This window comes from Natator depressus, chromosome 24 (genome assembly GCF_965152275.1).
Source record: "Natator depressus isolate rNatDep1 chromosome 24, rNatDep2.hap1, whole genome shotgun sequence".
In the NCBI taxonomy this organism is placed as follows: Eukaryota; Metazoa; Chordata; order Testudines; family Cheloniidae; genus Natator; species Natator depressus.
Genome location: NC_134257.1, coordinates 4,136,468 through 4,164,234, shown reverse-complemented (window position 1 = coordinate 4,164,234; position 27,767 = coordinate 4,136,468). Strand labels below are relative to the sequence as shown.

Sequence of the window (27,767 nt, the reverse complement as noted above, 5' to 3'; positions counted from 1 at the left end):
TTCCCTCCCCACCCCCCATCTAAAATTTCCAATTTTAGGGAGAAAATTTGAAAAAGCCACATTTTTCAAGGAAGAAAGTTGCACTGAAAAAATGTCCACCCCTCATGGCCCCAGTGACCGGGGGCGCCCCACGGAGACCCTTTGGGAGGCCTGAAGCTGAGCCCCATTTAAATTTAGCTCCCTGCTCGCCTGCTCTCTGTGTGTTGCCGGACAGAACTGCCCCTTCGCCGCAGCAGCACGGCCCAGCGGCTGGAAGCCACGTCCCCAGCAAACCAGTGCGGTGTAGTGGCAGGTGCCTGTGGTGCAGAGCCTTGCACCGGCTGACTTCTAATCTTGGCCCTGCCAGTGATGGACTGTAGGATTGCTCTGTGCCTCAGTTTCCCCCCTGGGGGATCGTTATCCTTTGTTAATGCAGGATTCCTTAGCTGGGTGGTGCCTGCTAAGTACTGTAGGGCCTCAGTATTTTGAATGCCAGCCACCCCCACCCCCAAACTGCCTCTCCGCAAATACTGAACAGCAGGGATCCTGTGAGGTGAGCTCCCATGGTACATTTCTACTTAGAAGGGTGCCAAGCACTTAAGACACTGGGGTCTGACTCCGTGCCTTTGGGAGCTAGCACGCCACAAATAACAGTTATAGGGTCAGTATAGCAGTAGCACACAGTGACCCAGATCAGGGCCCGGTTGCGCCAGGTGCTGTACGTACATGTTGTGAAGGAGAGTGCCAGACCTGCAGAGGTTGCAGGCTAGACAAGGGGCAGGAGGCGAATCAGCGGCAGGGGTGGGAGAGTGATTTGCTCATGGTCATGCAGCAGGCAGTGAACAGAACCCAAGTGTCCTGAGCCCCAGGCCGATTCTCCAACCACTAGACCCTGCTGCCTTGTCCTTTTTATGAGCGAGGACAGGCCATGGGGTGTTTAGTACAAGCGATTGGCCTAAATCCTGCAGAAAGAGGGATAGTTGCACCCAGTTCACTTGTGCTGCCCTTGCCCTCTGCAGGCTGGTGTCAGAATAACATGGCAGCATGTCCAAGTCCCTACACTGGTGGCAGCAAGTGGAGATTCTCCCATAGTTCAGGCTTTTCCCTGTCAGGCATGAGCTTTTGAATGGCCCTTCCATGCAGGGGGCTGCAGATCAGAGTGCGTCACGGCTCTGGTGTCATAGCAGGCTGAGCGCTCTCTCTCGCTCTCTCTGTCCCCGCAGAAGTCGGACTCGGAAATCACCCTGCAGATCTTCAACGTCTCCTCCGGCTTTAACCGAAAAGACATCACCTGCTGGGCTGAGAACGAGGCAGGCCCCAGCGAGGAAGCTGTGCAGCTGAATGTCACTTGTAAGCAGCACGCGGATCTGACTGGGCAGCTGGAGGCAGGGTTTACGAGAGCGAGGACGGCCCGGTGGCTAGGGAGACCTGGGTTCAAGTCTGTGCTCTGCCACAGACTCCCGGAGTGACCTTGGGCGAGTTACTTAGGGTCTGTCAGCACTGCAGCCTGTGGAGACGTACCTGAGGTCGTTTGGATCTAGCTAGCTCCAGGAACATCGGCTATGAAGCTGTCATGGCCTCTCAGCCATTGTTGTTCGATGTGGCTAAATCAAAGCTTCGTCTGCGTGGGCTGCAATCACCCCTTTGTCGCTCTGTGCCTCAGTTTCCCATGTTTGACATGGAGCTGATAGCTCTGCCTCGCAGGGGTGCTGTCTGGATAAGTACGACCCAGATCGGGGAGGGGCTCAGATGCGGTTGAACCTAAGAGCGAGACGTTTGCCCTGTTCTCGGCTGAGAAGCCAGTTTTCCCAGCAGCCAGGTCAGTTTCTGGGGCTCTGTCCCGAGAGCAACGGGGCCAAGGGGGCTCGGACCCAGCAGCTCTTTCCTTCCAAGCCTCCACACCACTGCACGAGGTGCACGTAGATTGCGAGGCAGAGGCTGTAAACTCCGGCTGAGGCTTTTAGCATTGCCTACGGGATCGGGATGTGTCTAAATCCCTTAGGCGGCTTTCAAAATCTCCGAGAGCGAGAGAGAATGTGTGTGTGTGTGTGTACACACACGCGCCACACTTTTGTGGCTACCCACAGTGGATGTAAGAGATCAGGGGGCAGGAGAGGGCTCCTTTAGCTTAAGTGCTAGTGGTTTGTGCTTTGGAGCTACAGGTCACAGGTTCTAATCCCGGGTGGCAGGGGGGCCATCTGGTTGCTTCCTGCAGAGACTCTGCATCTGGCTACTTTGCAGCTGCAAGCGAGCCTCACAGCCTAGGCAGGTGGTCTTGTGCTAGCAAGGCTGAGGCTAGTGCACTAAAATTAGCAGGCTGGATGTTCTAGCCCCGGCTCAGGAGGGCTTGGGCACCCAAGCTGGAATATCCAGGCTGCTACTTTTAGCATGCGAGCTCGAGCCCCTCTAGCACCAGTCTGGGAGGCTCGTTCCCAGCGGCAACGTAGACGATCTCTAAGGGGAGCTCCCCTTTAGGAATCCGTAACCCCGGCTGCCCGGCGGGCGTGTGGTTGGGTTAGTGACTGTGCCCCCTGCCTTTGGGCCCTGGGCCAAGGTGCCGGTCTGAGGCCCTGTTTGTCGTCTCTGCTCGCAGTCCCCGCCGTGATCCTGGACCTGCAGGAAGCCATTCCCCAGCACTACTGGTGCATCCCCTTCTCGGTGGATGGCAACCCGACCCCGGCCCTCCGGTGGCTGTTCAATGGCTCCGCCCTGGTGGAAGGGCAGTACATCCACACCAAGATCGTGGAGTACGAGCACAACTCCACTGTGGCACATGGCTGCCTGCAGCTAAACCGGCCCACACACGTCAACAATGGGAACTACACGCTGCTGGCCCGCAACTCGCTGGGCGCCGACGCCCGCACCGTCCCCGGACGCTTCATGGACAACCCCTTCAGCTTCAACCCCGAGGAGCCGATTGTTGGTACAGCTCCCCTTCCCCACCCCGGGTCCTAATAACCCTGCTGGGCTGGGAACAGAGCCTTCCCCCCACCCCAGGGTGAGCACTAAGGATGGGGAGGAATTGCTCAGGGCGGATAGCTAGCAGGAACAGGTTTCTGGCTCCGCCGCTGCCCTGCCCTGTGACCTCAGGCAAGTCCCTGCTCTGTGCCTCAGTTTCCCCTCCCACCCATTTCAGACCGTGTCTGTGCCGTGCCCGGCACGATGGGGCCCTGATCTCCTCCATGCTCTAGCAATGCCCCCTAATAATAATACTCGATTACGGGGTTGCTCTTGCCCTCCACAAGGCTCCATAAAAGATCTTGAAGGTTATTCGTCGAGATGGGTCAAGACTGAAGCTAGAGGGGCCAAATCTGGTCCCTCCCTGGAGCAGCCAATAGCACCGGGGCCACGTGGGTGTGAAATGCCACCGCTCCCCCTGGCACTCGATTCACACCAACGAGTCCATGAGGGGCAGGGCAGCCTTGTCCGACTCCCCCACCCCACTCTGCTTCCAGGCTGGGGCGCGATTCAGCTGGGGTCTTGGTGTGTCTGAGTCTTCTCCTGCTCACACTGGTTTTACACCAGAGTCGCTCCATTGGGTGTCACTCCAGATTTACACCGGAGTGGAAGGACATTCAGGCCCTGGGTTTGGGCTGAACAAAAAGCCAGCGGAGGGGTACTCTGATCCGGATTGGATCCAGGCTGAGGGGCTGCCGGCGCTGGGTTTGGCCTGCTTAGGGCAGAGGGTGGGGTGGCCAGGGCAGGGGTCCAGGGAACTGGTGCTGATGCTGTACAGAGAGTAACAATACTTTTCCTCCCTGTTTGCCCCACTGCCGCAGTGTCCCTGCCTCCGGTGGGTGAGTATTTCCTAGGGGGCAGCTGCTTCTCTTTGTCCGAGGTGCCTGAGTGGCTCCGTCCACCCTGGGCGTTGGGAGCCCCAGAACCATACACACCCCAGCAGGGCTGCATCGCGCCTGCCTGCTCTAGACCCTTCCCTTTGCCCCATTACCAACCCCTCTTTTGGTAGGAGAAGCCGGAGGATCTATGGTGTGAGAGGCTGAATTAATTCAACCAGGGCCTTGGGTAGCTTGTCCTCCATGCCAGGGCTGCCTTCTGGTGAAACTGACAGGATCTTTAGGGCATAACCTTGGGGGGGTCTTACCTGGATGCACCTGGGAGGTTCTGCAGCAGCCAGGTGCACGGAGGGGTGTGTGGCTAGTGCCGTCTCCCGTCCTGGCACTGGCTGGCCCTGTGATCTGGCTCCGTGGTTCAAGTGGAAGCAGGCATCTTGCAGATCATCCTCCAGCATTGCACAGGAGAGAGGATGGGCCTTTGGGGAAGTTCTGTGGGGCCCATACCCCGTATCCCTGCCCCCTGAAAGGGGTGCTTGACATCTGAATCCCCAGATTTTGCAACTAGCCCCACTCCAAACCCCAGACTCATCACTGCTACCCCAAAATAAAACCCTGGAAGCTTTGAGATCCAGCCCTGAATTTTGCAGTTTGCTTCTGTCTCTCAGACTAAGCTAACGCTGCTGCCTTTCTCCCTGCTGCAGGCAAGGGGAACAGCACGCTGGACGGGCCGGTGGAAACATCAGAGGAGCACATATTTGGGGTGAGCTCTGGGAAAGCGGATTTGGGGGACGGGGGAGGGACAGGGGTCACCAAGAATATTCCTGCCTTTGTTGCAGCATGAGGACGGGGCACACATCACCGTAGGGTCTATTTCACCTTTCTGGAAGAAGCTCACTGCCCTTGGCAAACATGAACCAATAAAGCCCCCTGTGAGGTGGGTCAGTATCATTACCCCCACTTCACAGGTGGGGAAACTGAGGCACAGAGAGACAAGACCCAGGACTCCTGGGTTCTCTTCTGACCTCCGCTATCAATACCCTGGATGAGCTTGGGCAAGTCACTTCCCCTCTCTGTGCCTCAGTTTCCCACTCTGAGAAATGGGGGTTGTGACATTGACTCACCTTCCAGGTGGCTTGCGGGGCTTAGTTAATAACTATCAAGGGTTCTGAGGCCCTCAGGTGGCAGCTGCTGGGGCAGGGCAGAGGCCTTCAGTGGCTTATGCCACGTGGCATGTTCTCCACCCTGCTGGTGGCCATAATGATTTTGCATCACCAAAGCCCTGGATCCAACCTCCCCTGAGGTGGATGGGGGGGCCCATAAATGGCAGCTGGGCCTTTACCTCTGCGATGGGCCAGTTCGTGCCCCAGGATCCCAGCCCTCGGGCACCAGGAGTCTGGGTCCGAAGCCAAGCCCGGATCGCCCTCCGGCCCTGTGGACTGAGCCGTGTCTCCTCCCTCTCTCCAGGTCTCTGTGGCGGTGGCGCTGGCTGTCTTCGCCTGCCTCTTCCTCTCCATCATGCTGATGGCGCTCAACAAATGCGGGCGGCATTCCAAGTTCGGCATGAACCGTAAGTCCCCGTGGCCGCTGCAACCCCCTCCTCCTGGCCCACCAACGCGGTGAACGTCAGGGCTGGCGGCACAGGCCTCTGCCGCTTGAGCCGAAGGAGTAACTCCGCAGAGTGGTAGCAGTAGTAGGCTGTTATCCCTAAGTGGGTCGGCCACAGGGCCCTTACTGAGCTTGTTACCACACCGGGCACCGGGCTGTGTGGTGCGTGTACCATGTCCCTGTAAGTGAGGGTGCTGGATTCTCAGACCAAATCTGGGTTCCTGCTCGGTGAGCCGAGATCCCTTCCCGCGGGCCCCTCTCTGCCGCTCTGGCCCCACAGCACAGATTTGGTCCCGCTCGTCGTCGTGTGAGTCGGGCCGGGTCCTCAACTAGGGTAATCAAGAGCAAACCCAGGGGAGTCCCGTCTACACTAGGTGTTGCAACAGCCGAGGCTGCTTTAACCCATGCCCGGAACAGTGCTGGGAGCATTGCCTTCCCCTGTCGCTCCTTGCACTGGGGCCAGGATTAATTCCCCTGCAGGGGCTAAAATGGGGTCAGAGGCTGCCACAGAGTGACCCTCACTCACTTTGCAGAGGGCTCCCCAAAGGTAGGCTCGGGGGACCCAAGGAGACACCGGCTGGGAGGGTTTTCACCCTCCCCTGGGCTGGAGCCAGGCGGGCACCCCCACCTGCGACCCCAGGGCACCCGGGAATTGATGGACAACTGCTTTCAGCAGCTCCAGGAGGATCCAGGATCCGGGCTTAGCACCCCAGTGCCCGGCCTTCCCCACCCCTGTCTGTGCCCCGTTGGGCTTGGAGCCATCAGATCTCTCGGCCCTGCTGCTGGATCTTTGATGAAGATGCCTGCTGGGGTAGGGAGCGCAGGGACAGCCCCCTTGGTAATTACTGCAAAGCTACCCACTCTGCTCACTGCTCCCTGCTGTCCACCCCCCAGCGGTGGCAGGGGGTGGGGGGGGCAGCTAGACCAGGGGGCTGCTGGAGCCTGACATCTCTCCCCTGTCCCACACAGGGGCGGCCGTGCTGGCCCAGGACGACGACCTGGCCATGTCCTTGCACTTCATGAACTTGAGCAACAGCCCCCAGTCTTCAGCTGAGAGCAAGCTGGAGGGGCTGAAAACCAACTTCATTGAGAACCCGCAGTACTTCTGCGACACGTGTAAGGGCCGGGGGGGGGGGGTTGGGCGGGTCCGGAGGGGCAGGGTGGGTTCCGGGGAGGATTAAGGGAGGACTGGGGGGACTCCCAGAAGGTTAAGGAGGGGCAGGGCGGGTCCCAGGGGTGGAGGGGCTGGAAAGGACGTGGGTACCCAGGGGTGTAAATGGGTGCAGTGATGCGAGACTCACTGGCACTCCCTGCCCCGTGCGTGGGGCCCCTCTGGGTTCTTAACAGGGGAAAGGTGCACACACGCCCACGCACGGACGTCCAGCCCCTGGTTGGCCATGGGTCGGGGTGTTGACAGGGAGTCCTGGACTGGCTGTATGGAGAAAAAGCAAAGGAAGGGGCAGGGGAATCTAGGGGTTCAGAGCTGCTCCCTCCCACCTGGATCCCTTGGCCCCTCCCACCTGGACCTTCTTCTTGGCCCCTCCAATTCTCCTGACCAGATCCCTCACTACTCTCCCCGGAAGAGCCCCAGACCCCACCCCACCTCTCATGCAGCCAGATCCCTCTGACTTCTCTCCTCCTCCTCCTGACTGGAGCCCCCAGCTCCCCCTTTTTCCAAATTCAACCCTCCCCCAGCCTGCCCTGCCTCCCTGGCCCTCTTTCCCTTCCAGATCCCCGCCCCAAGAGACAGCCGTTCCCCGCCCAGCTCCGCACCGCCCCTACGTGGGGTGTGTGTGTGTGTGTGCGGGGGGGACGGGATGCTTAGCTCAGCCCTTACTCCTTGCAGGCGTCCACCACATCAAGCGCAGGGACATCGTGCTGAAGTGGGAGCTGGGGGAAGGGGCCTTCGGGAAGGTCTTCCTGGCTGAGTGCTACAACCTCATCCCCGAGCAGGAGAAAATGCTTGTGGCCGTCAAGGTAACCCCATCCCCTCCTCCCAGGGAAACCTCCATGGGGGTAGGGGGGATCCCAGGATCCACCTGGGGGCCTCATGGCTATCAACATGCTGCAAGCGGCAGCCACTCACAACAGGCAGGGTGGGGCTAGAACCCAGATCCTCCTGAGCTATGGGAGAATCACCATTCGCTGTCAGCAGTATAGGCCATATGACACACTTTTGAGGAGTTCTGATTCCATCCAGTAGGGGGCACTGGTGAGTGTATAGCCGCATGCCAATGTATTGCATGGGGGCCCAGTCCAGACCCCTTCGGAGATCAGATCCAAACTCGCCCCGGTGGTTCTAGCTCTAGGTGAGACCCCAATGGGCCCCGGTTCTTTCCCAGCTGTGATGGGGACAGTCCCACACGAACGGTGACTGGCCCACTCAGTCCTCCTGGCAGTTAGAGGGGATGGAGCCAGAGGCAGCTCTGAGTGCTGCAGTACCGCAGCACATGGCTGAAATCAGGGCCCATTGTGCCAGGCGCTGCACAGACGCCAGGGGAGAGAAAGTCCCTGCCCTGCAGCGTTTACAGTCTAACTAGGCAGGTTTGTTCCCCGTGTCACACCTGGGGACTGGGGCCCAGAAAGAAGAAACGACTTGCCCAGGGTCAGCAGCAGCAGCAGGAAGCCCGGCCACCGCCATGCCCCCGGGGACCCCAGCCCCGGTGCTCACCCTGCCCTCTCTGAGCCCGTCTCCCCGCCTGCAGGCCCTGAAGGAGGCGACGGAGAGCGCCCGGCTGGATTTCCAGCGGGAAGCGGAGCTGCTGACGGTGCTGCAGCATGAGCACATTGTCCGGTTCTATGGGGTGTGCACGGACGGCGAACCCCTCGTCATGGTCTTCGAATACATGAAACACGGAGACCTCAACCGCTTCCTCAGGTGGGGCCCGGCCGGCAGCCAGCACGGGGCGGGGGATGGGGTGGCTCTGGGCTGCTTCTGCCCCTGGCGTAGATTAGAGCAGCCAGTCGGGCTGCTCTAACTTCCCTCCAGTCTGAGGTACCATCCAGCAGCCCAGAATAGCCAGAGCACAGTATCCTCCCCCAGCACACCCTTCCCCATCCGTGGCCCCCCCTGGCACGGCCCCTGCATGCAGGGTGGCGCCCCAAAAGTCTGTTGTGCCAGCCCCATATGCGGTGAACAAGGTGCCCCGTCGCGCTCCAGCACCAGAGGGAGGCCGAGGAGCGAAGGGTCAGTTGTGAGAGGTGGTTTTCACCCAGGATTCAGGAATTGCTGGGGTGGGGCAACCCAGGCTGCAAGGGGGAAGGATCTTGCGCCCAGTGTGGGGAGAGAAGCCGGGGCGAGAGCGTGGAGAGACGTGGCCCATTGGGTCAGCTGAGATGCAGATGGGGGGATATATGGAGCCTGAAATGAGCTGGGGGGCTGGAGGTTCGGGAGGGTGGATGAAGCTGTGGGGGGAGCCAGGATGTGGAGAATGGGAGTGGCAAGGTGATGGGAGGCAGAAGCCAGGGAGGGGCGGGGAGGCCAAAGTGGGGGGACAGCCCTGACAGTCCGCCATGGGGTGGGGAACACATGCCCCATCGCCCTTTAAATAATACACTGTCACCCCCCCCACACACACACCTTGATCCTCACAAGGGCTCTTGGTTGTCTCCCCTCGAAGCCCAGCTCCCCTTCCCCTGAAGCGTTAGGGGGCTGTTTGGTGACCCCCAGGGGCCGGGGTGCCAAGTACGGCATCACAACACACGCAAGTCGGCCTGCACCACACACGCACTCCACACTCGGAGACACGCCGAGCGACACACCGACACTTCTCCAGGCTCCCACCGAGCCCTGCCTGGCCCGTGACTCGGGATTATTCGCCCCGTTATGGCGGTCCCTGCCTTGGATTCCCCCCGCCCCCCTGCTCCATTACCGCGGCAGCTCAGACAGCGGGCCCTGCTAATGCGGCCTCCTTGCAATATTGATTAGATTAGCTGTCTGAGAGGCTGAAATAGAGGGAGATTGGCCATCAGCTGGAATAAGCAGAGACTTTTCGATTGGCCCCCGAGGTATTGGCACTAGACGGGGCGCTGCCAGCGGCATCGCTTAGCGTCCGCGGGATGAGCTCTGAGACCTGCCTTTGATGATTATTGTTATGGGACTTGGCATTAATGGTTCTGCTTCCCCGGAGCCGTGCGGGCCTGTCCCCGGCCTCCTTGCCCAGGCTGTCAGCAGCACTTGGCATCAAACGAGCCCCGTGAGTGCGGGCACCTGGCTGGGAGAGGGGGAAGGTATCCCCCGTGCCCCGCCCCCCCCCACCCTGCCAGCTGGATCTGCACCTCTAATCCCAGCCCCACAGGCTTGCGGGGGGAGGGGGGGCAGGGAGCTGGGCTAGCCCCACATCCTCACACACCCAAACACCCCCCCCCTCGCCCAAACACACACCCCATAACCCCCTCTCCCATACACACCCTCACATGGATACATTCATAGACATGTCAATACACACATCAACACACAGACACGCCCTCAAGCTTACACACGCTCACACCTGCCCTCGGGAAGGAATTCCACCCCCCAGGTCATATTGGCAGGACTCTTGGGGGCTGGAGGGGGTTCCCCTTTCTCTGCCGTGTAGTGCGTGGATCGCCTGCTGGGATCACCTGGGCACGTCCCTCCTCGTCAGTTCCCTGCTGGTGCCCGGGCCTCGGGCATTGGTGGCACCTCGGTCTCGCCGCACCCAGGCCCGCTTGCACTTCCGCTGTGGCCTAGAGTGATCCAGAGTCAGACTCTGAAGAATCGGGTCGGTTCCGGTCCGCTTGAGCCTGGCCTCACCGCAGCCCGCCCTTGCCCTGCCCAGGTCCCACGGGCCAGATGCCAAGATCCTGGATAATGGGAACGGCCAGTCTTTCGGGCAGCTGACCCTGAGCCAGATGTTGCAGATCGCCACCCAGATTGCCTCGGGCATGGTCTACCTGGCCTCGCTCCACTTCGTCCACCGCGACCTGGCCACGCGCAACTGTCTGGTGGGCCGCAGCCTGGTGGTGAAGATCGGGGACTTCGGCATGTCCCGGGACATCTACAGCACGGACTACTACCGGGTGAGCTCCCGGGGCGGGGCAAGGGCCTGATTCTGCTGCCACGCCTGCCCAGGGCCCAATCCCCAGCCTCGCAGAGTCAATCAGGGCCTTTCCGTCGGCGCCAGTGGGCACAGCAGGAGTGGATGCTACTGGCCTGGGCTGGCACAGCGCTCTCAGAGAGCTCGGCTCATGCTGTCTCTGTCCCTCCCTTGACTAGGGTGGCCATGTCCCTGGTCTCCAAACTCCTACCGCTGTCACAGCCTCCCAGTGTCTCCTCTGCCCACCCCTCCTCAGCGCCTGTCTCCCTTCCGATTAGGCCCCATCAGGTTTGGGGTCAAGGCTCAGGCCTCAACACTTGGGAGAAAACGCAAGTTGCCTCGTAACTCACTGTCAATGTCTGTGTCTCATCTGCCACTTAGAGGATAACAGCCTACTGCTGCTGCTGCCAGCTAGTGGAGCTCAGGGGCTGGTCCATATAGAGGATAACAGCCTACAGTTACTGCCAGCTAATGGAGTGCAGTGGCTGGTCTGTATAGAAGACAGCCTAATGCTGCCAGCTAATGGAATTCAGTGGCTGGGCCATATAAAGGATAACAGCCTACTACTGCTGCCAGCTATCAGAGTTACTCTGATAGAAGTCTGTGCTTTGTAGGTCCCGTGTTTGAACCCCGTTAGAGATCCCATCAGCCAATTCTTTGCTCCCCGTCTCCCAAGCACCCCTCTGCCCAGGTCCGTGAGGCTGTGTTCAGTGCCAGTGGAGGGCTTTCCCCTCCTGTGCTTCGTTAACTAGAGACAGCGCTTCCCTTGAAGACCCCAGCCCACTCTCCCCTGTTGCTCGAAAGTGCAGTGTCAGTCGCTGGCTGCCCCGGCGTAACCAATGCACGGGAAGAGTGAGGCTTCTCGGAGCAAACGCATCGCAAGCCATGTGCCTGGCCGGCTGGAGGAGAGACCCATCCATCTCCATCTCCTGGAGAGCTCTGCTGGGATCGGCCTCTGGGGCAGGCAGGGGGCTCCGAGGGGCCTCTTCCAATTTTCCCTTTTAGCTCCTGCCCCACCTCAGTCCCCCTATGCATATTTAATGGGGCCTGCGATGGAAAAGGGAGCGCAGAGCACTTAGCGAGTGGAAAGGCAGCGCTGCCAGGAGGGGGGGAGGGGCCCCCGATGGGCTGCTGTGAAAGGATTAATAAAAGGAGAGAGAGAGAGATGGCATGAAAGGAGCCCCTTTCTGGGCCCGATTCTGTTCTGTTGGTGTAAATCAGGAGTGACTCTGGTCTCACGCTGGTGTGAGCAAATAGAGAATCCAGCCCCGCCCCTTTCATCTCTCTCCTCTCTCTTTTTTCTTTCTGTCCTGCTCCTTCCCTCTGTCATTCTTCCTGCTTGGTTTTTTCTTTTCTTTCTTTTCCCACTTTTTCCTTCTTTTACTTTCTTCCTTCTCCTTCTTTCCTCTTTCATTCTTTCTCTCAACTTTTCTCTTTAATTTTCAGTCTCTCAAACCTTTTTCTTTCTCATCTCGTTCTCTCTCATCTTTCTTTGGCTTTTTCAAACGACTTCCTTCCATCTCTCTTTTCTCTCTCTTTTTTCTTTCTCTCTTTCTTTCTGTTTTTCTGCCTGCTGCAATATCCTGGCTCTGCCCGCCTCCCCACCCCTCTGGCTAACCCATCCTCCCCTGGTCTCTCTGGCAGGTGGGCGGACGCACCATGCTGCCCATCCGCTGGATGCCCCCGGAGAGCATCCTCTACAGGAAGTTCACCGCCGAAAGTGACATCTGGAGCTTTGGGGTGGTTCTCTGGGAGATCTTCACCTATGGGAAGCAGCCCTGGTACCAGCTGTCCAACACTGAGGTGAAGGGTGGCTCGGCAAGCGTGGGGTGGGTGGCAGTACCGCGGCTGGGGTCAGGGAGAACGGCTGGGTTAGTTCCAGGGAGCAGGGTCTTTGAGCTGCTGATTCTCTGATGGCCAAGAAGTCAGCTAGGGGGAAAGGAGATGGGCTAAGAAATAAGGGGGGACCCCATCGAGGACCCCACCCCCCATGGCTTAAAGCAGGAAGCCCATAGCATGCTGTCTCTCGTGTGGCAGTGCAGTCTAGAGGTTACAGCCGGGAACTGGGAGTTGTGACTCCTGGGTTCTGTCGACAGCTCTGGGAGGAGGCGGAACGGGAGTCAGGATGCCTGGGTTCCATTGTGCAGTCTAGGGGCCTGAGCAAGGGACTGGGGATCAGGACTCCAGGGTCCTATCCCCAGCTCTTCCACTGGCTTGTGTGTCCTCAGCTTCCGTCCCCTGCGTCCATCGGGGCTAAGAACCCTCACCGGGTGGGGATCAGTTTGCAGGATCCTCACACGACAAGATGCCAGGGAATATGGGCAAAACACCCTCCGCCTCTAACATGGCCCTGCCGGTCCGGCTCTCCGGGATGGCTTGGACTGAGCGGAGAGGGGCCAGCCTGGCTCTGGGGCTTATGGGAGTGGGGGTGCGAGGGGGGCAATATTTCAGTTCTCTGAAGCGTGAAAGATCTGATTCAATTTGCCGGCCCGGGGTGAAACCTGACCTGCCCCTAACGAACTCACTGCGTGGCCTAAGAGCTTCCTTGCCCATCCCTTGGTATAATGTTCCCCATAGCAGATGGGGAGTCCCTGGGAGCGGACTGATGGTTCTTTCTCTCCCTTCTGCTGAGCCCAGGAGGATTCTGGGGGCGGGAGCCCGGTGTGCAAGGGAGATTGTCGCAGTGTCTCTTGGTTTCGTGTTGATGACACTGTTCACCTCAGGACGACAAAGCACCCCAGTCTGCTGGCCTCAGAGGACAGACTCCCATGGCCCCCAGATCAGAACAGCTAAGGGCTGGTTGGAATTGGGCAGGGAGTGGGTCATCACCAATTTATAGACGGGGAAACCGAAGCACAGAGCGGTGAAGTGACAAGGGACTCCGCAGCAGAGCTGGGAAAGGACCTGGGAGTCCTGATTCCCCTTCCTGTGCCTTACCCCCAGCACCGTCCTGTGCCCCCAGCGGAAATGGTATAGCTAAGCTCAGTACTGGGCAGAGAGAGCGCGTCGGCCCTGTCCTCCGCTCAGGGCAAGTCGTTGCGGGGTTGAAACCCAGACACTTCATCTCCTCTTCCGCTTCTCCGCAGGCCATCGAGTGCATCACGCAGGGCCGGGAGCTGGAGCGGCCCCGAACCTGCCCCTCGGAGGTGTACGACATAATGCAGGGCTGCTGGCAGCGGGAACCCCAGCAACGGCAGAACATTAAGGAGATTCACAGCCGGCTCCAGGCCCTGGTCAAGGCCCCTCCAGTCTACCTGGACGTCCTGGGCTAAGGACGGGGATGGAGAGGGGCAAGGAAACCGGCTCTTCCTTCGGGACAACCCCACCGGGATCCTCCTCCCACCTCCTTGCCTGCCCCTCGCCCCATCGACGCAACGGCCAGGATCCCACCCCCATCCTGGGGACAGAGGTGGTGGGACCACAGAGAGGTTCCCTGCCTCTGGCCTCGGCGGTACTGTTCCCTCGGGCAAGGGCGTCAGGATGGGACCGGGTTCCCCCAAAACCCTCTCAACGTCACACGAAAGTCGCTCCCTTCGGCCTCCCTTCAGCTCTGGCTGGCGGCCAGGGCCGCTGCCCTTTGCCCCCCGAGAGCAGTGGCAGGAGGGCGCGCATGGCCCTCAATTCAGACTCAGCCTCCCCAGAAGCCTCCTCACCCGCCAAAGACAGACGGACGCTAAAGGGCCTCATGGAGGACACCCTCCACCTCAGCGGGTGGGGGGCCCCTGCCCCGTTTCTCTTCCTACAGCAGACTCCACCCGGGCACTGCGACCCTCCTTCTGCCCCCTGCTAGGTGACGCGGACGCATCAGTTATTAGTTACCCGCTGGCCGAAGGACTGATGCCAGCGGTGTCTATTTCAGGGGGAGGACGCTTCATGGGCTCAGACCCCCCAGGTTTGGGGGAAGGCCAGCGGGAAGGGTGGGGAAGTGCTGTTGAATGGTACGAACGTGTTTAACGCTATTTATCACTATACACGCTAGCTCTTCACTGTACTGGCTTATCTGGGGTGGGGTGGGGTGGGGGGAGTGGGGCCAAGTCCTGGGGCTAATTGATTGTAAGTAACGGGACGTTTGTCCGCCACAGGGCTGGCTGTGAAATCCCTTCGCAGCTTTTGGGCCTGGAACTCGTTTGCTGAGGCTGCGTTAACAACACCCACCTCTAAGCGTCCAGACGTCCACACTGCAGTCCTGGGCTGTGATTGCAGCTCGCCATGATCTAGCCGGCTCTGGGACAGAGAGCAGCGAAGCCCAAGCAGCACCGGCTTGAGCGTGAGCTGTACCGGCCTGCCCGGGACCCTGGGGGATTACTCGGGTGGGGCAGGCCCTTGCCCACACTGGGGCTGTCCTGACTTCACAGCTCTGGTACCCACACTAGATAGATTAAGTTGCATCCCATGATTGCAGTGTGTAGCCACACCCTGAGTGTCAGACCTGCTGTTGCCTGGCCCGTGGGAGCAGATCCTCCCCTGGCGTAAATCTGCATCGCTCCAGGCCATGCAGATTTGCACGAGCTGAGGATCTGGCCCCAGGACTCTCGGAGCCTCAGGCCCTGCTTAGCGATTGTGGGCCGGGGCTAGGAAGTCCATCTGGCCAGCTGCTAATGGGGGGGAGCCGGAAAGGTGAGGCAGGGAGCTAGCATGTGGCTGTCCAGACAGCCAGTCACCCCCTCCCGACCCATGCTCTTTGTCCCCTGAGGGCTGAACGGGCCTTGGAGACAGAGCTGCTTCCTCCCAGTGTGGCTGGGGAGAGACGCAGTGCCGGGGGTGTCAGAGTAGCAGCCGTGTTAGTCTGCATCCGCAAAAAGAACAGGAGGACTTGTGGCACCTTAGAGACTAACCAATTTATTTGAGCATAAGCTTTCGTGAGCTCACGAAAGCTTATGCTCAAATAAATTGGTTAGTCTCTAAGGTGCCACAAGTCCTCCTGTTCTTTTAGTGCGAGGGGTGGTAACTAAGGACTCCGGTCTCCAGGGCGCTGCAGGGTCGAGCTGCAGAGGCTCCGAGTTAAATGCTCTGCTGGCAGGAGTGCAAGGAAAGTCCAGGGCAAAGGGGATTTGTGGGGGAGGGAAGGATGGGGCAGGTTCCAAGAGCAAGCGGAGGACTAATGTCAACCAATGCACTGTGCAGATGTGATCAGCTGGGCCGTGTCTCTAAAGTCACGCTCCAGCTTAGCCGCAGCTTAGCTCCACACAGGAGCCGCTGGGCAGTCCGCCCCCACTTGAGCCCAGACTGGGGGTCACCATGGTTCTCTGAAACTGATGGGGTCTGATTATGTTCCCTCACCCCCATGGAGTCTGGAGTGATTCCACTGCAGTTGCTGGGTCTGATTCTGTTTACACTGAGGCCCCTTTTTGCTGCTCTGGCAGTGTAAAGGGGCTTTAGCTGTGGCATAAATTTGGCATAAATTATTATTCTGTATTTGTATGGTGATAATACCTAGGACCCAGGACCCCACTGTGCTAGACCGCTGCTGTGAGGGCTTGTCTACACTTGAAAGTTAATTCAGATTAAAGCAGGCTGTGAATTTAAAGCACTGTTGCAATTCCGGAATAACTCTGGGTGTAGACAAGCCCATCATAGTTCCATCCGCTTTATGGTCCCTTTACATTGCCAGAGCAGTGTCTGCCCCTGCCTCCCTCCTCCTCCTGACACCGGTTAATTAAACTGGTTTAGTTAAAAGTAGTGCAAACCGCTGTGTGGATGCTTATTCAGGTGTGAAGGCACCTTGTATCGCTTTAGTTTAAGCCTGTTGCCAAATGACTAACTAAAGTGCAATAAACCTGATTTATATCAAAATGGAGGGAGGGGGAAAGAGTGTTGCATCAGTTAACTAAATCAGTTTAAATTCACACCTTAAGGGCTTATCTTCCTGGGATACTCAGGAAAATTAATCCATATTAACATTTAACGTGGGTTAGTTAAGCCACATTCAATTTCTTATTCGGAATAAAAGTTTCACCTTAATTCATGGTTTATCTTAATTCAGTTTGGAAATGAATTAAATTAAACCAAATTAAAGCCACTTTCATTCTGAATGAGCATGTCCACACAGGCGCTTAATGCAGTTTAACTAATCCACTTCAAATTCACACCTGTAGTCAATTCCAATTAACTTGCCCATGTGTCCCCAGAGAGGCAAACCCTTAGGTTAAACAGGTGAAACTTTGCCCTGGAGCCAAAACTTTTGTCACAAGGGAATCTTATGCTGCTGTAAGCGAGAACAGGATCCTATGAATCTAGAAGCTGCCTTCTGGATCTCTGGCTTTCTCAGTGTTCCTATCTCTTTAGCGCTGTTTCTGCCCTTGGTAGGGCTGTGGGTAGCAGACATGTCTTTCTGAGCACTAAGTCAACTCTGTGAAGGAAAATAATAAGGAATAAAATCTCCTGTCCATTTCACTCAAACTCCAGGCGATGGATGGAGTGGGAGTTATTGCGTCTGCTGTTTCTTTACCGCGGGGGCTAGTCCAGCGCCGGGCTTCATTGGAAAATGATTCTCTTTCCTCCCTAACAGGATTATCCCACTGCCTCCCTCCTCCTCCGCTCTCTCCTTCACCCTCAGCCACGGCTTCCCAGTCAGCCAGCACAGTGATGCACACCCTGCCCCAGCACCCGGTGCAGATCTGCCAGGGGTGGGTCACGTCGGGCCATGTTGCCACACACAGCCGGGCCCTGTCTGCTATGCAGTGCCTTCAGGAGGAGAGATGGGTTTAAGGAGAAATCAGAGCATCTTGGGACACAGGAAGAAGGGAAAACACCTGTGTGCTAAGAGAGGAAGGAGTGCCTAGTGGGTAGAGTGCGGCTCAATTCCTGACTCTGCCGCAGGCTCTTGGTGTGACCGTGGGCTTGTCTACATGGGGAGCTGTTCTGGAGTAGCTACTCCTGATTAACCCCGTGGGGGCTGGGTGGGGTGGGCGACGACATGCTCTTATTCCAGAATGCGAGTGCCTTGTTCCGAACAGGTTTAATCCTTCTTGGAAGTGAATTAAGAGCATTCAGAATAAGGGCATCCACACACTGTTAACCAGGGAGAGTTAATGTGTTTTAAATTCACGCATAGAGTGCATAGACAAACTCTGTGCCTGTGCCGACAGCAGGGTTGTTGGCTTTTTTTTAATCTTGCTATACAATTGTAGTGGAGACAAGGCTAGGCAGTTTCTACTGCAGCCGTAGCAATGTGATACCTCCTTGGCCCGGCTGTGACCTCGCCTCGCGACACCGTAAAAGCCACAGAGCTGTGTCACCACCAGGAGTTTGCAGAGAGAGAGCGAACGCCCTCAGAAAACACGGCCTCGGTCTCTCTGTGCATCAGTTTCACGTGGGGGGGGGGTGAGCAGACAAACTACACTCAAGATTAGGAGGACTTGTGGCACCTTAGAGACTAACAAATTTAGCTGAGCATCAGCTTTTGTGAGCTACAGCTCACTTCGTCGGATGCATTCAAGATTGTGAGGTGCGCTGCTGCTCCAGGCGTGGGGTGGGGGGGTAGATAGACAGGAGCTTCGCTCTCTTGCAGGGGAATTTAAGCACTTCTGGATCTGTGATTGCTGTTCCGGCAGGGCGTGAAGGCTCTGTTCACGGCTTGGGGCACCGGCCCGCTGAGCGTCACAGCCGCAGAAAGCACAGACGCTGGGCTTGCCCCAGAGAGCTGAGATCTCAGGCTGCTTTCCTGTCGCTCAAACGTTGCCATTTGGAAGGAGGAACCTCAGCTGCTGGCTGCCAACAGCCAAATAAAGGGAAAGGGCTCCTTCCAGTGGGGTGCTAGCTGCAGGAATGGGGCCTCCCGGGTTCCCAGCTCCTGCCACTCACCGTGGGCAAGTCACTTCCCTGCTCTGTGCCTCAGTTTCCCCATCTGCAAAGCAGGATAATGACACATTCCTTTATAATGTGCTGAGCATAATGGGGGAGGGGGAGAAGGGTCAGGAAGGGATCTGCCCCTTGAACAGGCTGCCAACTGCATGTACGATCTCCCCAGCCCTCCTCCTGCCTGGCCTTCGCCCCACAACAGGGTGTTACCATGGCGCTGGCATTATCTGGTACGTGGGCCACCCCGTGCCACCAGAGCAGCAAGAGCTGTTGAGAGCTGGGGGGAAACCGTCTGAGACATTAATCTCAAGACAACTGCTGAGCTAGCCCTTGGGCTCAGAGGTTCCTTCTACCCCTTGGGGGCCCAGCCCCAGAGGGTTCCAGTGACCGGGGTCGCTGCCCCAGCGTCCCTCTGGGCTGGTTCTCCGAGGCTGCAGAAAAGCTGATCAGCCATGGCCTGCTCGGCCCTGGGACAGGCGGGGGTAACCCCTGGGGAGTGTGTGTGGGACAGGCCCCATTGTGAGCCCGAGCTGCGGAGGATGGACAGCTCCAGCGGGTTGGGTGTTCAGCGCACGCTGTTCGCTCCAGCGGGCCCTGGTGTGTTGGCCAAGGGGGTGGCCGTCACATAGGCACCAGCCCACCGGTGCCATGAATGTGTCTCCTTTGACAGCTGCCCATTGGATGTAACTGCAGGGCTCTTAGCAGTGGGTGTTTGCGATGTAACAGCACCTAGTGCTCCCAGCAAGCAAGAGACAGTCCCTGCCCTGAAGAGTTCACAGGCCGAATAGGCAGCTCTGCCACTGACTTCTTGGATGACCATGGGCAAGTCATTTATTTCTCTGGGCCTTGGTTCCCCATTTCCTCTGTCTTGTCTGTTGAGACTGAATTCTCCAGCCCAGGGAATCTCTTTCACTAGGTGTTTATACAGCGCCTGGCACAATGGGCCCCAGATCGCAGCTGTGTGGCGAAGGCCAATAACCGTCCCCTCCCCACTCCCCTGGGGTGACTCAGAAGCACCTCCAGCGCGTGTGATCATAAAGGCTTGGGACGTGTTCCCTTGGCTTCCAGCCCCGCTCCCCTCCCTTCGCTTCCAATAAAAACGCCTTCGCTTCCCGAGGCCGCTAATGTCGTTACTTGCAATTGACGCGCGTCACGCTGGTTTGCAGCCTTGCTTCGTTGCGCCGGCCCCAACCACCTCGCAGAGCCCTCTTGCAGAGGGGCAGGCGGCCAGGGGCCAGCTGTCAGCGGCATTCGTTTTTACTTTACTCTGCAACCTGAAAGGAGGCCCAGCCAGCAAGAACACATGTGCACCTTCATCGAATCAAACGCCTTATCGTATCCCCGGCAGCATCCCCATAATCACATCTGCGGGGTAATGCTGGCGCTAGCCTGCTGCCTTGCTAATGTTCGGGCCCTGGATCTGACTGTAATGGAGGTGAATTGATTTCATCTGGGCAATTAGTGACGGCAGCCTTGGTCACTGCAGGTACTTTGTTACCCACTGCGACCTAAGATAAGAAATGGGGACTGCAGCCTTGGCAGGGTCAGGACAGTGGCTTCAGGCACTGAACCAGGGCTTGAACTTTTCCAGATCTGGGGGGTTACGGGTGGGGAAACTGAGGCACAGAGCCAGGAGCAGGGGTTTGGCCGCACTCGCCCAGCAAAGTGAGCGGCAAAGCCAAGAATTGGACCCAGAGCTGGTGGTACACACCCCTTTTGGTGCTACCATGAGCCAGCAGTGAATGTAAACAGGGCAAAGCTTACACTGAGGCAGGACTAAACTCCTGGTCTCCTGACCCCAAACCCAGTGCCTGGCCCACTCAGCCACCCCGTTCGAGCCTTGTCCTGGGGCACAAGAACAACGGGCCCTGCAATGCAATTAAAAGTGGCCAATGCAAAGCTGCTAAAAGGAAATAGCTTTTGACACGGTCTCCCACAGTATTCTTGTCAGCAAGTTAAGGAAGTATGGGCTAGATGAATGCACTATAAGGTGGGTAGAAAGCTGGCTAGATTGTCGGGCTCAACGGGTAGTGATCAATGGCTCCATGTCTAGTTGGCAGCCGGTGTCAAGTGGAGTGCCCCAGGGGTCAGTCCTGGGGCCGGTTTTGTTCAATATCTTCATAAATGATCTGGAGGATGGTGTGGATTGCACTCTCAGCAAATTTGCAGATGATACTAAACTGGGAGGAGTGGTAGATACGTTGGAGGGGAGGGATAGAATACAGAAGGACCTAGACAAATTGGAGGATTGGGCCAAAAGAAATCTGATGAGGTTCAATAAGGATAAGTGCAGGGTCCTGCACTTAGGATGGAAGAATCCAATGCACCGCTACAGACTAGGGACCGAATGGCTAGGCAGCAGTTCTGCAGAAAAGGACCTAGGGGTGACAGTGGACGAGAAGCTGGATATGAGTCAACAGTGTGCCCTTGTTGCCAAGAAGGCCAATGGCATTTTGGGATGTATAAGTAGGGGCATAGCGAGCAGATCGAGGGATGTGATCGTTCCCCTCTATTCGACACTGGTGAGGCCTCATCTGGAGTACTGTGTCCAGTTTTGGGCCCCACACTACAAGAAGGATGTGGATAAATTGGAGAGAGTCCAGCGAAGGGCAACAAAAATGATTAGGGGTCTAGAGCACATGACTTATGAAGAGAGGCTGAGGGAGCTGGGATTGTTTAGTCTGCAGAAGAGAAGAATGAGGGGGGATTTGATAGCTGCTTTCAACTACCTGAAAGGGGGTTCCAAAGAGGATGGCTCTAGACTGTTCTCAATGGTAGCAGATGACAGAACGAGGAGTAATGGTCTCAAGTTGCAATGGGGGAGGTTTAGATTGGATATTAGGAAAAACTTTTTCACTAAGAGGGTGGTGAAACACTGGAATGCGTTACCTAGGGAGGTGGTAGAATCTCCTTCCTTAGAGGTTTTTAAGGTCAGGCTTGACAAAGCCCTGGCTGGGATGATTTAACTGGGAATTGGTCCTGCTTCGAGCAGGGGGTTGGACTAGATGACCTTCTGGGGTCCCTTCCAACCCTGATATTCTATGATTCTATGATTCTAAATACCTTTTTCACGCAAAGCGTGCTTAGCCTGTGGAACTACCAGCCACTGGAAGTTGTTGAAGCTTAGCAAGACCCAAAGAGTGGCTTGGCCATTTCTGTGGATCAAAAGCATAGCCAGTGCTGATACAGTGGGTGCTAACAAAAAAAATCAGCAGCGCTTTTAAACCTCCTACTTCAGGGTTTACCTGCCCCCTGACTATTAGAAACCAGAATGGCACATCGTGGTGTGGGTGGATTACCCCACAGCTGCTATGCAGGGTGCTTATGCCATCACAGGAGCAGCTGGTGCTGGCCACTGTCAAAGCTGGGATCTTTGGCTAGCTGGGGCTGGGGCCTGGGCCACTCTGGCAAGCCCTATGAGCCCCTTTGGCATGCAAACAGGGCACCACGTATCTGACACCGCCCCGCCCAGGGTGGGAGCAGGGCGTGTCGGCTCGCTGGGGCGCTTAGCGTGCGCTGCACAGTAAGGAAAGAGTTAATCTGTTTGTGCTGAACTGTCTCACCAGAGGAATGCTGCGTTTAATTACTCCCTCTCGACTCCCATAAAACTCAGCTCAGGCCTGGCCACCTCTGGTCAATAAAGGGGGGCGGGCGGGGGCTTAAAGCCAGCAGGCTGCCCAAATTCCAGTGGTGGGTAATTCCCTTCTGCCTGTCTTTAGAAATGCCCCCCTCTGCAGTTTGGACTGGCGCAGCTGCATGTCCCACCCGGACCGTTGCAGCCTGGCTGTGAAGTAGGCTGGCTGCATTTCAGTGCCGGGTGAGCGATCCCTGGGCAGGGGTGCTGGGTGCCATTCGCCAGCTGCCAGGCGTTGCTCCGCAGCGGGCGCATTGCCGTGTTGGGTAATTGTTCCCTGTGCAGTGTTGCTGGGTGCTGTCAAGCAGCAGCCACCTTCCACCTCTGGGGAAGCTGCATTTTAGCTGCCAGGTTGAGATCTTCAGGCAGCTCCGTTCCCCTGGCACCAAGTGAGCTGGGCCAGTCTACAGCAGGCCTGGGCTCCAAGCCGGAGCATTTCAGTTCCAGTTCCCAGAGCTACAAATGTCCCCAGCCAGTGAGCTGGAAACAGTCTTGATTTATCGCTGCTCAGTGCCCTGCTCTGCTGGAGGAGCCAGGTCTGCCCGATGTCTCACGGGTCATTCGTGGTGTAACACCCTGAAATCCAGGCGACCTGACCCCGCGTAACCTGACCGATGATGCTTAAGGGCGTTGGATTGGAACCAGCGCCCCGTTGAGGGGAAGGGCCTTCTGCAGCCCGTCTGAACCAGCTGGGCTGACCAGATAGCAAGTGCCAAAAATTGACACTGGAGGGGGGGGTAATAGGTGGCTATGTGAGAAAAAGACTCAAAAATCGGGACTGTCCCTATAAAATCAGGACACCCCAGAACCAGCCAGCCCCCTCGTGCTCCTGTGCTCTGTGCGTCCACACACGTGGGGGTGGTGCTGAATCCAGTTCGCTCCCTTAGCCCCAGCCGTCTGTACCCAGTTTACGGCACAAACGAAGCGCAGCCGGGGGCTGTTTGCTGCCTGGAGAGACCATCCCGGAAACTAGCCCCGTCCCCAGTGCCCTTCGCCGCGTCAGCTGCTCTCGGCTGGTCTCCCCCAGGCTCGCGGCGCTGAAATCAATCTTTAATCCATTAGCCCCCACCGCCCTCTCTGCTTGGCAAATAGGCACCGGGAAGCCGTGTGGAAAAGACGCCCCAGCCAGGCCCCCTTGGGAGTCAGAGCGCCCGTGGAAGGACAGCTGACCTGGAATGCGGGGAGACAGAGAGGATCCGGGGTGGTGGTGGTGGGGAATGAAGAGGAGTTAAGTAGGACATAAAAAAACAGAGCAGCCCCCTCGGAGGCGTCGTGGGAGGCGGGTGCGGGGGACGAGCTAGCGCAGGGATCTGCCGGGGAGACAGAGCGCTGGGAGATGAAACGGGTGCCAAGGCAGCGGCCCGGCGGGCTGAGAGTCAGGCCCAGAGCGAAAGCAGAGAGGCGAGACAGAAATGGCTGGGGGAGCCCAGGTGGGAGGAGCTGCCTTGCGAGCACAGAAGGGAAAGAGCGACGACGTCTGCCCGGCTGGGCGATGCCATGACGCGCTGGCTGGTGGGGCGGGGGGGCCCACACGCATCACAGACTTTAAGGAGGGAGGCGGACCCATGGCGGTGCTACAAGGGGTAGTAACATGGCTACATAGCCTGAGACGGTGGTTTCTGTTCTGGAGATGCCTGGAAACCTGAGCTCGGGGCCCTGTGGTGCTGGGCGCTGCATGGGCAAGGGCAGCCCCTGCCTTGAGCCACTTACTATACAAATTGACAAAGCCTGGGAGGGGAAACTGAGGCACGGAGAGGGGCAGCGACTTGCCCAAAGTCACCCAGCAGGTCAAAGGCAGAGCTAGGGATAGGTCTCCCGAGTCTCGACCCAGCGCGCCACGTGCTAGGTATTTATTAATCAATCAGGTGGTGGGTTATGGGCGTGTCCTAGGAGGCCCAGTCCCGGCCCCCCGGTGCTAGGCACTGTACAGACACAGACCGAAGAGCAGGGCCCTGCCCGAAAGAGCTGCCAATCTGTCCCATGCTGCTTCCCCCCCCACCCCACCCCTGAGAATAAGCCAAAGGAAAAGGAGGCAGGACGTATCTGGCGGGGGTGGATTGGGAGCCCCATTGCTGGAGTGAATCCGAATGAGACTGCAACAGCCTCTTCTCTGGCCCCGGCAAACGTGATCTGGCCCGACTGGTCTCCGTTCCGAACGCTGCTAGCCCGGCGCTTTGCCCACGCCACCCCCTCTCTCTGCAGCCCTCCGCCGGCTGCCTCTTCTCCAGCGCAGCCAGCACCAGCTACACGTCTTCACGCTCAAGGCCCTTCAGGGTTTATCCCCACCCGGCCTAGCATCTCGCGGACACTACCGAGGTGTGGGCTCCTGCTTCCCGTCAGTCCAGGATCCCAGCCTCCCTCCAGCATTTTCAAACAACTTTGGTGCTTTTTCCCTGGCTGCTCCTGCGTGGCTCCCCAGAACCAGCCACAAAGCGGCCTCCTTCAGATCCCTCCCTCCTTTTCCAGGACGCCGATAAAAACTTGCCCCCCTGCGCACCAGCCTGCCCACGATTGTCTCCTTGTTTCCTTGTGCTCTGTCCACTGGCTTTCATCGTCCTTTTGCTAATTTACGGGACTCTCTTTATTTAACTGGAGTTTGGAACGAGATTAAAATGTTGGGTTTCCCAGCCCTGCGCCATCCTGTTTGTCAGGAAATTGCCTCTTTGGCCAATACAGGAGCTTCTGGGTTCATGCTGATTCTGGCCTTTGTGCGCAGGGGAGAGAGGACAGGGCATGGCCTTCCGCAGCACTTGGCTAGTCATTTTGCTGCAAACTTTCCCCCGGGCTGCGTCATTCCCCCTCAATCCCAAACCACAGCCCCTGCTGCCCCTCCCTGGCTACTCCATTCCCGGGCAGCTCTGCCGATAGCCCTCCATCCCGACCCACCGCCCCGCCGACATCAGTGCTGGACCAGAACTGCCAGACGGGATCAGAGCCGTCCGAGCCTCTATCCTGCCTTTGCGCCCTTGTCTGCCCTGAAAAGGACATTGCTGATTTGCAGCCATGCCAGTGACTGCAGAAGCCCCTCTGTGTGCCACACACCGGCCCTTTTGCCCTGGCGCGCTCCCCCCAACCCCGGGCATACAGGGGAAGGGCAGGCAGGTGGGTACAGAGGACTATTTTGCCCGGTGCACTGAGAAGCAGGCCCCATAAAGCGTATTCCAAGCTGTTTGCTGGATCTTCTCTCACTCCAGCAGGAATGACCCCGCCACCGTGCGGGCTGTGTGCTTCCTTCCACGGTGTGAAGTGCAAGGCTTTGCATCCTCACCGCGCCTGCCCTGGGATCCATATGCTGCTTGTGGTTTATTGCTTAAATAACACTTTCTCCTGCTAATGCGCGGCCGGGCCAGGAGCCGCAAGCTCTGGAAGCAGAGGTGCCATAATCACTGCCTGGCTTCACAGGACCCCCATCGGCCTCCCCCCGCCACACACCATCATGTGATGGCAGCCGGGGGTTTGATCCATGCTGGGGGCAGTGCGGAGGGCTGAATGCAGAAGCGCGGCCTCTCCAGTGAAGGGAAGAATCAGCCCTGCTGAGTCTGCAGCACTTCGGGTTTTATGGAATGCAGGAGAGCAAACGCTCCCCCATTGGTGCGGCTACCTCTGGGGTGGGCCACGGCAGCCTGTTGAACAGCACATATTAACGCCACGCCAGCAGTTTGGTTCCCCCAGAGCTCACAGGAGAAATGTTTCTAGGATAAAACTGGTTGCGTAATTTTTAATTAGGGGAAGTCTCTTGCCTAAGTGAGCTATTGCTTTGGGGAACATGTGTCTAGGGTGCTGGGGATTCTGGGTAACGGGGGCACCCCATGGGTATTCTCTCCTGATTTCCTCACCTTCAGACACCAAGCAGAAACAGCAACATTATAATAGGTAAAAGGAAATGCCATTTTTTTTGTTTTGCCTGTGGAACTCCTTGCCACTATGTGCCACTGGGGCTGAGAACATAGTGGGCTTTAAACGCAGGCCTGGGCATTGAGCTGGATAATGAGAATAACCAGATCTGTGACAGGGAAGATTTAAAGACTAGCCAAGAGTCTTGAAAGGGATAGAAACTCTCAGGCTTCAGGGCATCAGCCTAGCTCTAATTACAGGGGTCAGGAAGAAACCTCCCCTGTGGGTGCTGTGGTGAGGCAGATGACCCCACCACCCACCACCAGTCAGAAAGGGTTAAAGAACTCCCCGTGGCCCCAATCAGCCCCACACCGTCCACACCTGTGAGGCTTATCAGAACTGGGGGTGATAAGGGCCCAGCCCAGCTGAGGGGACGCTCAGAAAAATGCGGAGCTAGAACTGGGGAATCTGTGCTGGAGAGCAGGGTGAGAGGCCTGCCGGGCTTAGCCCTCTGAGGGCAGGTGATGGGCTGGTGTGTTTCTTTTGTTCACACACACACACACACACTAGCTCGCTCGCTCGCTCGCTCGCTCCTGGCCATGAAGGATGGCAGGAACTGAGACTTCCAGTGAGCTCTGAACCCTGCTTCTCCTTGAGGTCCTGGAACCACTGGACTAGGTTGTACCCCTGGAAGGGGGTGGACTTGCTAAGAGGTGTGGCTGGAGGGCTACACCCCAGGACTGGACCCTGGGACTGCTGTCAGCCAGGGAACGATACATGAGGTAAGTGAGGTGTCTGCCTGCACCCCCACGGGGGTGACCTTGAGACACAACCTTTGAGCGCGGGTGACCCCAGAGCTGCCTTCTGGGGAGTTTCTTGCACCTTCCTCTGGTGCTGGCCACTGCTGGAGCCGGGCTACTGGGCTAGAGACAGAATTTTCCACCTGGCTCTAAAAACGGGCTGCAGATTCCCAGCTCCTCGTGCCTGGACCCCGGCTTCCCAAGCTGTGATGCAGGCTGCCCCCCGAAGGGTTAAGAGCGCAGGAGTGCCCTGTTCCCTGAAGTGTTTAGAACAGATTGATTTATTCCCCGCCCCCGCCACAGAGCAAGGGGCTCCGGGGGGAGCAGTAATGGACTCTGACAATGAGGTAATTAACGGCTCTGCTCCCTGGAAAACTCGCTGCTGCCAGCCAAAGGCCTGGGCTCAGCCGAAACCCTGGGCTCAGTGTCCCTGTGCGGGAAGAGCGGGGTGAGGAGAGCGGAGCTGGGAAGAGGAGAAGGGACAAGGGAGGTGTCTGGAGTCAGAGGGAGATGAAGTTTTAGCACAGTGGGGTTATGAGCCTCTAATGACCCTCCCCCTGCCCCCCAATTCTCTGGGCCGGCCTCTCTGCCCCTCATACAGTTGTTCCAGGCAAGTGTGTGATGCTGCCTGATCAGAATGGCAGCACTGCACTTCACACCCATTTTGCACTCGTGCAAATGAGATTTAATCGGGAACAAAAAGTGGTCTTGCAAAACCAAAAAATACTCTGTCAAATCTGTGGCCCCTTGAGACTTCATGACAGGAGTGGCGATAGAACTCAAAGCCTCCTGCCATGCCCCTGAGCTAGAGGAGACTCCTCACTCACTGTTAGCAGTACAGGGCCTATGACACATGCCATTGAGCAGCTCTTATTCCATCTATCCGAGGGCAACGCTGCATGTAGCCAGCTTGTTCCAACACAGTGCAGCTGGGCAGTCCGAAGTCTGACAACTTCCATTATTCCATCAAAACCAAAACACGTTCCACTCAGATAACAAACCTGGCGCGACGCATTAAGCCTGAGCTGAGATCAGTGGAAATTTTTTTTTTTTTAATCCCCCATGCCAGCAATTTCCTACCAGAGGTCACAAGCCATTGCAGGACTAAATGCAACCCAGCTGATTGGCACAGCAGCGATGCAATGCTAATGACTGTGTCTCCCAGCGCAGGAGGGCAATGGAAAAATCTCAGGCTGTTGGGATTTTTTTCCCCCCTTATGCAGGGAGCAGTCATAAGCTAGGTCTCCTGCCTTGGTGAGCTGGA

General features: G+C 57.5%; 1 protein-coding gene across 1 annotated transcript in view; it reads left to right on the top strand.

The window, feature by feature from the left end:
- NTRK1 (neurotrophic receptor tyrosine kinase 1) overlaps positions 1 to 13,807 on the top strand; it is a 28,842-nt gene extending 15,035 nt beyond the window's left edge. The window contains exons 7-17 of the mRNA XM_074938217.1: positions 1,203 to 1,329; positions 2,573 to 2,902; positions 3,759 to 3,776; positions 4,475 to 4,533; positions 5,238 to 5,340; positions 6,348 to 6,494; positions 7,225 to 7,355; positions 8,084 to 8,256; positions 10,178 to 10,418; positions 12,080 to 12,238; positions 13,522 to 13,807. Coding sequence (XP_074794318.1) covers positions 1,203 to 1,329; positions 2,573 to 2,902; positions 3,759 to 3,776; positions 4,475 to 4,533; positions 5,238 to 5,340; positions 6,348 to 6,494; positions 7,225 to 7,355; positions 8,084 to 8,256; positions 10,178 to 10,418; positions 12,080 to 12,238; positions 13,522 to 13,707 — 1,674 coding nt within the window. The 3' untranslated portion in view covers positions 13,708 to 13,807. The remainder of the gene's footprint in view (positions 1 to 1,202; positions 1,330 to 2,572; positions 2,903 to 3,758; positions 3,777 to 4,474; positions 4,534 to 5,237; positions 5,341 to 6,347; positions 6,495 to 7,224; positions 7,356 to 8,083; positions 8,257 to 10,177; positions 10,419 to 12,079; positions 12,239 to 13,521) is intronic.
- The last annotated feature ends 13,960 nt before the right edge of the window (positions 13,808 to 27,767 follow it).